Here is a 14771-nt window from a genome sequence, read left to right as displayed (position 1 = left end):
TAGCAATGAAACCACTTTTTACTCTGTTCTTGTTTTATAATTGTTTATTTTCATTTTAGTAAAGTGCAAAACCAACATGTTGCAGAGCTATCTTTCAGCATAAAGCGAAAAATGCAGTTACGTGAACCCTCCCCCCCCCCGAACAATCTTACTGTACCTCAAATGCTCAACTAGAACAGGAAAGCTAGAGAAGGTTGAGCTTTTGTAAGCATTAAGCAAATGATTACAAAACTAATCAACTGAATGTAATTCCAGCATTTATGACATTTACACATCCATATCCCCAACAAAAGCAGTACAACCTTCATTTAATAAAGAAAACAGAGTCATGTCCTTTGCAACGTTTCCTTTAAACTAAATGTCATAGCTCTTGCCACAGAAATGTCTTTACTCTTAGAGAAAAGCAATTTTATTTCTTATGTGTTTATAAGTAACATGGGTAGGGTTTTAGCATGTTTCCTATTTGAACTGAGGTACCAAGCTGAAACTGACAAAGCAGCAGCATTTGGGTATATTTATGTCAACCCCCTTTGCTCTTTTTAGCAGATGAGTCATGCTGTATGGAAATTTACAAAGAAATAAAAGAATGCTAAGGTAGTTTTTGCAGGTAGAAATTTCAACAAGGCCTGCGAGACTCTTAGCAGATTGTTTTTAAAATACACACAGTTCTAATTCTTTTCACTGCATGCTGCAGTAATGCTAGCTTTCATAAACATAGGTAGTCTCAATTTGAATGGTTTTTAAAGAGAATAACTTCAAGTTTTAACTGCTCAAGACAATATGAATGCATGCTGACAAAAAGGAAACATCCACAATTACAGGAAGAAAAGGGAGAGGCTTATAAAATAAGAAGTCCTGCCGACTGGCTGTGTACACTTGATTAGCCCTTTCCTTTCTCATAAGAAACATTTTCAATTGCAAGCTACCAGAAATTAGTGGTGCAGCAAATGGGAGAACATGAAACAAACATTTCAATCTTAAACCTACTTCCCAGCCCCTGAAACAGAGATGTTAGGGTGAAATGGCTTAATTTAGGCTTCTGTCCATAAGCAAAACCTTTTATTAACAAATCTTTTCCAAATACAGGAATGGTTTTGGCCTTTTCAATAAGTCTTACTTTCACTTGAAGGAGAAGAGTTAAGTTTCACAACACAAGCCTTGAAGCATCTGCATACACTTATGGTGCTACACTGGCACTGGCTGACAAGGCAATAGTAACACGCAATATTTATTTTGCTCACAGGTAATACTTTTCATCACAAGTTGTGATTCCTAACCTTCACAGCTTGGATATCCAAAATATGGTAAATATGTGTTTTGTTAAAGATGACACTTCAGGCACTGCAGTTGAATTCTTACATCTGCAATATTAGATTGGATTTTCATTTGTCTGATACTCAGGTTTTGTTTTTTTTTTTAGTTTTACTTTCTATCATGAATAAACGTGATCATTCTAGGTTGGTGGCATATTTGAGTGTCATTTATGCAACTAGAGAGAATAGTAAAAAACCATTCTATTTGTCTAGCAAAATGTGGTTACTTGGAAGCTGAGAGGTACGAACCAGAGTTTGGTAGCTCGTGTACATAAGGACAAAAATTATGAAAAAAAAAATTTGTAAAAATGGACTAAGACAAAGATTTCCACAATGTGCACAATCAACCTGAATGTGCACAGATAGAATGGTATACACCAGCTTGTAAGATGTAATTTCTGATCCATTCCTTTTATAATGCTAATTGTGTAAATGAGCATCTCTTTAAAACTTAATAAAAGCTGATCCATAAAATGTTCTGAAAACTACAAAATGTGAAACATGCCTGTGATTTTTTTCTGTAAAGACAGGCTGATATCAAAGCTCTGTACTAACCAAATGTTACCAAACTCTCTTTAGCCATAAAAGCCCCAAAAGGCTCATCTCTGATGCACACAGACACCATAAGCCAAGCACTTCAACCAAAGCAGATCCCATGGGCAAAGGCATTGCTTTTCTGAGCGAAAGGACTTCACATTATTGCTTTTTAAAATTCTACAGTTGAAAAAAAAAACTAGGATGAATTCATCAAAAAATTAGTGGCGCAGGAGTCATAGTCCTCTATAATTTCAGAATGCTTATTTTCAGTGTAAGAATTTCACTTTGAAAATATATTTCCATTTAAGTCTTTATAAAAGTCTTTCAAGTTTGGAGTTAGCACATTTTGGAATTCTAAACACTGATAAAAGGTCTAATGCATTCTTTCCAGGTGCTCATACATCAGAGTCGATGTAAGAATTATTCAAAGATATTGCATTCATGAGCTTTCAACCCATATAGGTCCTTTTTGACAGATGAATTACAACATTGGTACAATAGTATTGCAACCCAAACAAAAAATCCAGTTTTCTCTAGAACCAATACAGCTATTTTTATTTTGCACCATAGTGTTCACTCTGAAGGATCCAGTGTCACTTATTGAGGTTCACAGCAATAGTTTAATTGGCTCACGCACATAAAAAAAAAACCTGTACACTTATTCATTGCTCTTCTTGTATTTCTATTTTCAAGCTGCCTGGGAGAAGAGAAGACGTGGTGTAGCCTATGAGTTAGAGTCAGAGTACGACTAGGAGTCTGGAGTAAGAGCTGCTTACCTGTAATGGGAACTCTCTATGGACAGCAGAATAATCAGCCACACGAGTGATATTGAATGGTGCCAATGTGGTGCATTCCCTTGAAAGTTTTTCTTGATGTGTGCACAACCTCCCACCTTGCTGCCACTGCACAGGGCCCTGATTTTTTTTTTTTAATCATCCATGGACCTCACTGGATGCATTTCCTTCACACATTTGGAGAAATTTCTGTCACGATTTGGGTCGTCACAGCCTGCTCTCTCGCATCATTAATATTTTTAGAAAGAGCTTTTCAGCACTTTGTTGATGGGATTTCTTTTCTCCCCCTCCCCTGACCCCATGGGGGTTGTTTTTCCAAATGGGTTTGTTTTGCGGATGCCTTGACAGGAATTAACCTCATTCGGAAGCCATTGCATGTTGGGCATGATCACAGTCTCTAAAATTTACGACTGCCCTTCTTAGTATTTGCATTCTACCAAAGAGAATCTCCTTCTGGAGTTCATGGGGTGTAATCATAACAGGCAACATTATCAAGATGCGCTTGAAAATTCTTCTTAATCAGACCAGTGGCACCTAATGTGACTAAGACTGTTTCTGTCTCTTTCTGCCACATTTTTTCTTGGTCTCTGATTTTATCCCTTGGTATTTAAGGATCTTTGCTTTCGCCATACAATCTATAGATTAATTGATGGGTACTGGCATCTCTAACAGCAATCCCGTTCTTGTATTCTTCTCTTTCACCACAATATCCGGTTTTCATGCATCGATCTTCCTGTCTGTGGGAACAGGATGTCCCAGGTGATCACAACTTTGTCGCTCTCTGTTCAATTAGGGTTGTGCTCCCAATATTTATTCCCAGTGAGGCTTATTCAGTCATCTTAGTTGGCTTCCTCTTTTTTTTGGAAGAACAACATCTTTTGATTTCACTGCATCTATTTTCCTCAAAATGGCAGAGAAGAAAGCCAGTGACTTCAAGTGGTGCCCACCTTGCAACTAGATGATGTCCAAAACTGGCCATCCCGGTCTGGGCTTACAGCATGTTGTCTCCCAAATGTGACATCTGCTCAAAGGAGTTGTCTAGGCCTGTCATACTCTGAAGACTGATGCTACTCAACATCTCTGCCTCGACTCCAAAGCCCAATAGGTTATCAGGGGCACTAAAGGCATTGGTACTGAGGGAACCAGGAGCCATGCCGATCACTGGTGGGTCCTTCAGATTTCTCAGAACCAAAACTGAAGAAGAGGCCCAGGAGCAGAGAACCTTCCTGCTGCACAGGGTTACAAGATTCAGTCCTCAGAATCCAGTTCAGACACAAAGAGGCATGGCACAGAGTATTGTGCAAAAGCACCAGAGCACTGATGCATGTGATCCACTTGTGCAGTGGATTAATTCTGCTCGTCTATAGAGTGTTAACTTTTGCCATAACGGGATCACTAACAGCTCTGGGTAACAAGTCTGTTTTTTTAAAATCCTGTTTCTGTATGCAAAGTTATTTCAAAGTAAGGTAAATAGCCTTTGGGCAGATATGAAAAGGAATTTACTGGCTGGATGGTAAGTCTCCAAGTCAACAACAAACATTTGTTAAGGAGCTCTGCATAAAGATGTACTTTTTGTCTTGTTTAATATTTAACCAAGGAATGTGTGTACATACCATTTACAGGAAATTGTTATAATTCATTTTATAGAGCTCCTCAGTTTAAATTTTGTACTAGCCAGCTATTCCTTACTCCCTTTACTTTATAGAGCTAAGCAACAGGAAAAGCCTGTTACAAAATGTAACCAGAAAATACAAGAATTCAATGTTGTGTTTTTATTTTTTTTTTTTTTTAACAAGGCATTATTTGTTTTCTGCAAACATGTGCCTTGTAAATGGGATGGAATGGCACCATGAAAACTAATTTTTCTGGAGCTATTTAAACACAATAGAGGAAAGCAGAGGAATGGTTCCTCCCCTCACCTTCAATGTTCAGTACAAATTGTGCAAGCAGATTAGCACCTGATTAAATTGCAGCTTGAATCGCATTTAGTAGATTTAATTATTTGCAATCATCAAGATCCCTTCATAATAAATATTTGGGTTAACTATAACTGAAATCAGTACATAGGGGGTTACAAAGAAAACTAAACAGCAGAATGCTCAATAACCAAGAAAAATATGGAAATCCCTTGAGCTTATATTCACATTATAAAGTAAAATGAAGCAGTATATTACAGCACTGGCGTTATGATTATCCCATTACATTTTCAATCAGCACTTACTGCAAAGCAAGTGCGAGAGGGAAAACGAATCTAAACAAGAAGAGTGGAATTAGACATTTTCATAGCCTTCTTGCAGTAAACTGCATGTTACAATACAGTATCTCGATTCCTGTTACTGATGCCTAAATACAACATTTTAGAAGGGTGACTGACTAATCAGTTATATTCGGAAGGCTGAAATAAGGCTCATCTCTCAAACTGTGAGAAGCCGTGTTTGCAATTCTGAGGTAGCACCAATTCTCTCATGGACTCTGCAATAGCTCACAGATAATTTGATACAGATGCATTAAAGTAAAGTTGGATATTCTACCCAAAGAAAGCTCCATGAGCTTCTGGAATACCAAATGCTAATTACTCATTTTTCCTTTCTGAATAAACTGTTTATCAGATTAATATTAATAACTGAAGAACAGGATTGCTTGCTATATGTAAAGCTTTTATCATGCTAGAGTAAGCAATTACACTTTTTGTACAACTACTACTTATGACGACCCTTCCTAATGCCTTTCAGAAGTAAACAAATACTTCAGAAGTGTCACTACACACAAAAAAAGTTTCACTCGGTTGTGAACGTAAACCCTCAGCATCTTATGGCCTCTATCAGGCAGAACTGTTTGGAATAAACCAGGATCATTTTCGAGTTTCTTATTAGTTAGCTCATAATTAAATGTCAAATGTCATGATGCATTTATACAGGGGGATTCACATTTTCTTTAACTGACATTGAGATACCAGTATATCCTTAACAGTTCAGTTTCATATAAATTTCAACCTGATTTAAACAAATATTCATCTGAAGAGAATGCAGCAGGCAGAAAGGACAGGGTCTGAATTTATAACTGAGTCATTTGTTAACACGTGCAGTCCCAGCTAAATTAATGGATAATGGATGTACATTGATTATTAGAAACTGTTTACAACTGATTCTCCCAAGGATTCCTAACTCTGTGCTCTCCTGCTATGAACACACAGTGTTTGGCAAGATAACAAAGATCACATAAAGATTATTAAAATGTGAAAACAGACTAGCAAACAAATTTGGAAATTCAAAAATCTCACAAAAAAAATATACATATATACAGTATGACAGCTTGTATATTTGTGCTACATATTGTAAATCTCACTTGGAAAAGTGAAACATCCATTTGTGAAATGTTTTTGGTATCCTTGAGTTGCAAATGTTGGATGCAGTTACCTGGTTACCTTTGGCGGGGCAGAAACACTACACTGCTTTTCCTGGGAAACGAAGACCAGAGAAAACGGCTGGTAAAAACCTTTGAGACTCCTCTAGAACCCAAACACACACATCAACCTTTATAGAAGAACAACCTTCTCCCTGCTGGAACAGACATCACACTAGCAATACAAAGCAGAATCAACTATTTCTGACTTTCAAGGTATGAAACTGGCAAGTGGAAACAGTAACCCTTAAAAAGACTTCTTGTACCAAAAGGAGAAAAATATACTTATATATTAAACCACTTTTATTTACATGCCTTATCCATAAATAATTCAAGAAAAAATTTGCTATTGCAAGATCATCCGTTAAGGTCTTCAAATCATATCAAGTAAAGAAAAGGCCTTCAGCACTGGTTCAGCCTAGGAAATGAGGAGCAGAGTTGCAGGGACTTGCATGCCACACACTTTCGAGGCGCTGTTCTTTTAGGTGCACGGCGACACAGACAACTGTGGCTATTTCAGTTCATTAAAAAGTTGTTTCATCATACACATGTACAACATGGTAACCATATAAAGCAAAAACAAGATCCTTGCTGTTTCCAGCTGCACTAAGTTTCTTTGTGTTTATCCTCATAAGCAAATCTTTGGATTTGAAGAGATTCCCAGGTCACAGAAACAAAAAAACGAAATAGGACTATTTGTTGTCCAAAGTGCAATTTCTTCCCCTCTCTTCTCCTGACGACAATAGTTTGTCTGAAGACGTGCGGTAGTGCAATAGTACCGTACAAATGTAATTGTGTACAGCCAGCAAATACAATTTCAAGGAAGCAAGTTTCCTTTTTCAAATATTACTGAGGGGGATCCCGGTTCACTCCGAAAACAGCTTCAGGGATATCGATGCATTGATGCCTGCCCATCACCTCCTATCCACAGGAAGGAGCGAGATCATTTTACTTTCTATAGGGTTCGCACAGCTACAGGGTACAGAAGTGACAAGTGTTCTGCGCCTTTTATAGGCAGTTTTTTGGTTGTGTAATAGTGGATCACCTCTGGGACGCTGTCAAATGGAGGGCTATTTTGACCCAAAATATATTTCTCTTTGGTTTTTGTCAGTTTCATATGCATGAAGCCTTGGCTGCTCCTGTAAAGAAAATTAAGAAAGATGACATTAATATTATATGCAACACACATGGTAAGTCTGATTCCACATTGCTTTTCCTGCAAAACAATTACTAGAGAATTTAGAAGTGTCCACCCAGACAATACATCATGTAGTACAAATAATCCCTCTTAAGTACCAAAATAGGAAAAATAGTTCTCCACATAAAATATCAATTTTATTGAATTCTGATAAACAATTTTGATATGTAAAAATATACTTCAGCAGAGTGGGTTAGTGACTTCCTGGTTTTGACTAAAATGGCCAATGTTACAACACAGAATTTTATTTTAGCACAATACTACACAGGGCTGTTATAGCAAAGATTTAAGTCAACACAATCTCTATTTAGTGAGGCAACTTCATTGCTGCAAACAATGGCCTATCTGTGTCACTGCTTCACTGATTACATTGACATGGAACCCAAAAAGTAGCACTTGGTCCCCCTTATGCAAAATATCATGCTATTAAAAATACAACTGCAGCAATGAATTATGATCTTCATTCAGTTTGGAGTCAGCCCTTGTGGCTTCTCCGTTCTCTCACAATCTTCACTACTTTCCCTCTGTGGATAGATGCCTCACTGAAGGGCACTCATGCCTTAGAAGTGCTTCATGTCCCCACGCAGATACTCTAGAGCAGGGATGGCAAACTCCAGTCCTCCAGTGCCACAAACAGGCCAGGTTTTCAGGATATCCACAATGAATATGCATGAGAAAGATATGCATTCACTGCCCCCATTGGATGCAAATCTCTCTCATGCATATTCATTGTGGATATCCTGAAAACCTGGACTGTTTGTGGCACTGGAGGACTGGAGTTTGCCACCCCTGCTCTAACATTAAGAATGGAGTCTCTTCCTTTCCCCTCCCCCCAGATCTCCCGCTGGTAGCCACATTTGCTACAGATTATTCAGCTTTGGTAAGTTTTGTGGCCTATTTCAGTATGGAAATTTATCAAAATTGTTGCTTAACCACCACCAGTGATTCTTAACATCTAAAGGATAAATGTTATAATTTGTCCATAGTACATAATGCAGAGATTCAATAATCATCAGTCTTACTGGCGAGGTAGTGACTAACAATAAAAAGCAAGACTAAAATGGTTATTAGCCATTAGGTAATCTGTTTAATTACTTAAAAATGAAAAAAAGTACACAGTCATTTTTGGTAAAGGGATCAACTGTCGATTTTGGGGGTAATTTTCAAAAGGATTTACGTGTGTGAAAGAATATCGCATGGCAATTTTCAAACACTTATTACACATGTAAAATTGTTTGAAAATTACCCCCTTAGGTTTTATTTTGTCCAATACAACAAATGTGTGAATAACCAAATCATGTCATTCTGGGTGTACCACGTCTTGCAACGCAGGAGATTTAAGAAATAAAACCAGCAGATAAGATCATTGCAGGTTTTATAAAGCTTTCTAGGTAGCCATAAGTAGTATCAAGAAACGAAAACATCTGGTTGCTCTATTTTTTTCCCCAGAGAAATCAGCTTTAAAGGCAGCAGAAACAAGGTAGATGGGGACAGGGCTGGTGCAAGGGGATTAGGCACCCTAGGCGAACCTTCTGCCTTGCACCTCCACACCCCTCTCCCGGTCATGCCACCCCACGGTCTCAGCCCAGACTCCTACCTCATTCTCGATCGTGCCCGAGTGTGTGGTTCGGTGCTGCTTGTAGCCCGCCAAATCGTCACTCCTCTTTGCCGCCGCTTGCGGCCCCATATGGCTCTTGCCCAATGGCACACACCAAGGGTCTCTGGCGCCCAGGGGCTAATGCATTTGTGTGCCTCTCCAGCATCCCCCCCAATCCTTGTACTATTGCTTAAGGCCACAGAAAATCAATGGTGTCTCTAGACACCCGCCAGTGAGATGAGGTCCATCGGTGGCGGCATGGGCCTCCCATGTCGGCCATCAACGCCCCCTATGGCCCTGCACCTAGGGGGCATTGGCTCCCCCTGACCTCCCCTCGGTATACCGCGCCCCCTAATTCTCAGCGCCCTAGGCCCAGGCCTAGGGCTTCCGCAGGCTCTGGATGGGGAGAGGACAGGCAAAATACAACAGACAGATGGATAACAACCAGGAAATTACTATGGGTTTTATAAAATTATGATTAAAATAAACTGGTTACAAATTAACATTTCTAGCTCAGATAAAAAATTCAGAAGCCTCAATATTTAAATTGCTGGGTGCTGTTTCTGTGCAGGCCAAACAGTGAAGAGATTAAAATCTACACATGGCACCAATAGTAAAGTATTTATTACTGTAAAAGGGTGTCGCACCATCCCTTCAAATCTTTTATTCAAAATTTTCATTTCTTCTTGCATACAATGGAGGCAGTACATGCAAATCTATCACATGCAGATTCATTGTGGATACCCTGAAAACCCAACTGGCTAGGTGTGCCCCAAGGACTGGGTTGAGAATCACTGCTGTAGAAATTCAAATTACATTCTGATGGCTACAATTTGACCAATTAGGCTGTTACAGTTATATTGTACAAGTCTATGAAAATCATGCAACAGTAGAAGAAGCCTTAAAAAAAATAAGTGAAGGCTACATTTAAAAAAATGTCAGATTGACTAGAAGCTGCAAAATAAAAGTGGTAAGTGTGCTATTAAACAAGATCTGTTTAGTTTTGCAATCAAGGGTAATAAAAATTGATTTGATAAGTGTTATATTTAATTAGATCCTACCATGAAGTCTCCATTATATATTCATAGTAACTCAAATTCATATCGTTTCAATAACATGGCCTTGATTTAAGCAATTACTGTCAAAAGTTTTATACTTAAGATGACCAGATTTATTTTCTCAGTGGGGAAAAAAAATAATTTTCTTCTTTTTAGCTTGATGTGCATATTTTTTTTTTCTATAGAACAGAACAAGTCAATACAGGCTCATATTTTTGTTTCAGATGTGCTGAAGCAAATCTCTCATGAAATGACCCTTTGCTGAAGAATGGAAATCTCTACTCAGGCACAGTAATTACAACTTCGTGAGTACAAAATCTTAATTTAAATTTAAGTTCTTTACAGGAATGATTTTCTTTTGAAAAATAATTGTTCTCGCTCTCTCAATGATTTCCTTTAAGCCATGTGTGATATTTTTAAATGCATTATTATAAGGAGACATAGTGGTCTATTGACCCCTCTCATTACCTATTCCCTATGATGGTAAGCAGTCTAAAACACAACCAGCAAATGACTGTTCAGAAGAATTCGTGCTGCAATTTAAAAAAAAAACTTGCAAATATGCTGGAAGAGAAATAAGTGATTTTCTAGTTCTAAGCCTGTTGTATTAAGCCGACTCTTACTAAGTCCACCCTTAAGGCTTTATTCAATCAAGAATTTTTCCACTGGCACATAATAAAGAAAGAAAGTAAATAGGCTCTGAAGGTCTTTATTCAGAAAGCATATTAACACATTATGGTAATGAACTTGCTTGTATTACCTGTTCCAATCCTCTTCTACCTTTCAGTTGAAGAAATGACCTGTTGTGGACCATTAAACTCCCCACCATCACACCTCCACAAGTGCAGATAAAAGGGCTCTCAGTCCCAATGCCTCGGCTCCACATGCCCTCCCCCCACGGACCAGATGGTTTAAAGGAAAGCTTTGCATAAAATAAGACACCTGGATTCCGAGCTGCTTCTCTAAACAGAATTTGGATGTTCAAAACAGAGAGAGAAGCAATAGTGATCTGCTAGAAAATTTCCATTCCTAGAAAAACACATTGCCTCTGTTTTTTTATAAAATTTAGCATAAGGTGATTGTTGCCCATCCAAAAGTTGATGAGTTCAAGTCCATTGGGAATTTGCTGCAATGCAGATGACAAAATGCCCATTACAGGAAAAAGAAGTTGAAGGGCATCTGCATACATTCTGAAACTAATGGCCTGATGCTCCAACAGAAAGCATAATGGTTTTAAATAAGTATTGAAAAGTGCAGTTAATACTCATCCCTGTGGAAGCCCTACAGAGGTTACAAACCAGTCAGAAAAGTCATCATTGATACAAATTTGCTGCTGATGAGTTTGTCGATAAGAGGTAAACCAGGCCAGCACCTGCCACTGAATACCTAGATCATGCAACCTATTTGATGGGAGATGGTGTCAAATGCTGTGGAAACATCAAGAAAAGCAGCAATTATGGCACCACCTGCATCAGTTTCACAAGATAAAAAAATCCAAGTCTCTGTGCCTTGATATTTTTGAAACTCATATTGCAAAACGTGCAAGATATTACGGTCACTTAAAAAGTCAGCAAACTGATCACAGACCATCTTTTCTAGTAACTTGCCCAGTATGGATGTTAGAAATGGGTGGAAACTGACAAGTTTTTCAGCAGGAAGACTTCCCTTCATAAAAACTGGACAAACTAAAGCTCTTTTTGAAAGAGCAGGAACACATCCTGCTAGGGAAAGATTTCCGTGGCACTACAACTTTCAAAAATTCCTCTCTAAAATACACCATGGAAAAGGAGCAAGGATCTAAAGGGCTAAAGGACTTTTTCAGCTGGCAAAAACTTCAACCAATATTATCACTCACTAGAGTAAAAAATACCCCATAAAGCAGCAAATGATGTGGGCAAGAATGATGATTCCATAAAAGTAGGAGAGCACGGGCAATTCCCAAGCACTGCAAGCTGGGACTGCACCTTGCCTGGCAAGGAAAGTGCTTTCTCTATATTATAATATGCATGCTCCTGAGGGCTAAACTGGAGATCCTTTACCTGGTTATGAGGACCATCAATCAAGGCCTTTATGGTTTGAAAAATGTCCAGGGGACAATATAAAGAGCATTTTAAGCGTGTAGTAAGGAGTTTCCTTCTACTAGCTTCAAATAAACATTTATAGTTACCTCTGGCTATCTGAAAAAAATAAATAGAAGAGTAAAGCTGAGGAGATGGTCTTTTCTGCCACTTGCTTTCCATTTGCTGCGTCACTCTTACTACAATGGAGGGCAGAGTCCAAGGAACTCTGGGATGTGCGTATTTTATCCCTTTATATGTCAAGGCCTTTTGTTTAACAGAAGCTAGGGCCTGAAGAAAAGTGCTAGTTAAATGGTCTAATGTACTTTGCCGGATCCCATTCTTTTTTAAAATTGTTTTCCTGTAAACCGACGCGATATCCTAGGATGAACGGCGGTATATAAAAACCAACAAATAAATAAATAAATTATCCAGTTCAATGCGGCCACAAGACATTTTGGTAAAAAGCTTCTTGGAGTCACCAGATTCAGCATGTGCAAGAAATAATAAAATGGTCAGATCACAGAACCAGTTTAACAAGAATATTTGTAACCTCATGATGGCTGGTTGAGGGTTCAGATATCAAGACTGGATCAAGAATATTACTTTTCTCTATGCGTTGGCAAAGTAATTAACTACTTAAAGTGGAGGGCAGATAGAAAAATCTTGGTATCCCTGAAAAATCCCTTTTTGTTTACAATATTGGTAAATATTCGATCATTACATTATCAGGTTAAATATTCATCACACACCAGCTGGACAATAAAGAAGCACAATGACCCATTCATTTAACATCACCACTATATTCTCACATTCGTTACCAATGGGCACAGGGATCAACTTCAAATTAAGGGATGAGGAGCCACCTTAGTGGGTAAGCAGCAGGCTATGAACCAGGGAAGTCAGGTTTCCAATGCCAGTACCACTTCTTGTGACCTTAGGCAAGTCACTTCATCCTCTGTCGTGTCTGGGAACAGGGAAATACCTACAGCCCTGAATGTAAAGTGGCTGAAAGGCAGAATATAAATCTAAATCATAAATAAATAAAAACAGAAGAATACCCAATAGGGCAACAAATTCAATAACTGGACATCTGTCTCTTGTGCCACCTCTCTCAATATGCCTGCTCTCGTGTTACCCTGTTCCTAAATCCCTTCCTCTCCATCTCCTCTCCTCCCTCTGTCCTTGTGCCTGTCTCTTCCTTCCCTCCCCCTTCCTTACCTCCATGTCCATGAGTCTCTCCTTTCTCAGCCCCATGTACTTCTCCCTTTTTCCGTGATCCATCTCTCCCACACATCCCTCCTTCCCACCCCTGTTCTCTCTCCCATGCACCCTTATGTATCTCCCCCTTCCCTCCCATGTCTGTGCCTCCTCTGTCTCTCTCCTTTCTCTCATCCTGTATCATTTCAGATCTCTTGGGTCTCTGCGCAGCACATGGTAAGGGAGATGGCACAGGACCTAGAGGGCTGTGCTTTGCCCCTCCTCTTCTCTGCATGGTGTCCAAGTACAGAATGCGAGAGGAAGTGGGGTAGAAGGACAGCATAACTCTATTGAGTGGTACCAGATTTGCCCTTCCCTCCTCCCTCCAACCAGGAAACTGCAGGGGAGAAGAGGTGCTTGCACAAACCAGAGTTTCACTAACCACTCAATATTTCTGACCAAACACTGCACAGTAGGATTAAAAACCAGGCTGTCGGCTCCAAAACCGGGCAGTTGGCAACCCTATGTGTAGGTAGATTTTCTAAGAAAAAATACACACATTTTTGAAAATTCAAATGCATGTGTGTAAGTGCAAACCTCTCCCCAACATCACCGCAGAGGAATGCCTTGTCACATGCAGGTAAGTTTACTCACGTAGGAGGAGGGTAATTTTATAAAAGCTCATTTCTGCAGGTAAACAACTGTTTTGCTTCCAGATTTGGCTTAGAAAATTACCTTCTACATTTGTCACATTCATATATATTCAAGATAAAAAAAAAATGCTTCCACTACTGTAATAACTTGTACTATCAAGGAAAATGCTTCTTTCTTAAAAGAAAAAAAAAAAAAAAAAGACCCACCACATCCCCTCTCCTCACCAAAAAATGTAATCTTAATGGAAAAGTTTGCATCTGAAAACAGACATGCAACTGAAAAAAAAATTACCTGCTGCATGTAATCACCTTAACTCAATCGGATTTTGCACGAGTCTCCATTACTTACAGTACCTGAAAATTATCCTGTAAAGTCTCCAGCAGAATACCTGACATTCTCCTCTCTTAAGACTAAAATGTAAAGAACCTTCTGAAGTAGTATGCTGTACGCTTTCACTTAAATTAAGACTTGTAATCTATTCAGAACTAGAAATAGGCCATTGGTGACCATCAATGGTGCATATAAGCTTTCAACTCTCATACAATGCTCCCATATTTATCTCCAAGACACACAAACATTTTGGGTTTTGTAACAAAATTTGAATTCATTAATTTCAGCTTCAAAGTAAGAATGACAACAGAATACGTCTGAACTTTTAAGATAATCTAGGAGGATAAAAAGGATGAATATGAGCTTCATACACCAATAATGTTTTAGTGGAAAGGGCATGTGGGCATTAAAAATATTTAAGTCAGTTTTGCAGTATTAGTTATTTACAAGAAATATTTTAAGACTCCAACTGTATAGCAACTTGAGCTTTTCCCTCACTTAATCTGAATTTAATTGTTGCCCCTGCATAGGTACAAAGCACAGGAGGAATGTCTCAAATTACTATGCAGTGGAGTCATATAGTGCTCCCTTGTTAATCACTCTGAGGTTGATGTAATAAGGTGCAGTCAGA

The 14771-nt window shown here is 38.7% G+C and overlaps 1 protein-coding gene across 1 annotated transcript in view; it reads right to left on the bottom strand.

Moving 5' to 3' along the window:
• Nucleotides 1-1340: 1340 nt before the first annotated feature.
• Nucleotides 1341-14771, bottom strand: part of SHB (SH2 domain containing adaptor protein B) — a 274646-nt gene continuing 261215 nt past the window's right edge. Inside the window, exon 6 of the mRNA XM_029603484.1 lies at nt 1341-7185. Within this exon, the coding sequence (XP_029459344.1) occupies nt 7002-7185 (184 nt within the window). The 3' untranslated portion in view covers nt 1341-7001. The remainder of the gene's footprint in view (nt 7186-14771) is intronic.

Source organism: Rhinatrema bivittatum, chromosome 1, assembly GCF_901001135.1.
Source record: "Rhinatrema bivittatum chromosome 1, aRhiBiv1.1, whole genome shotgun sequence".
Classification (NCBI taxonomy): Eukaryota; Metazoa; Chordata; class Amphibia; order Gymnophiona; family Rhinatrematidae; genus Rhinatrema; species Rhinatrema bivittatum.
This window is presented reverse-complemented; position numbering and strand designations above follow the sequence as displayed.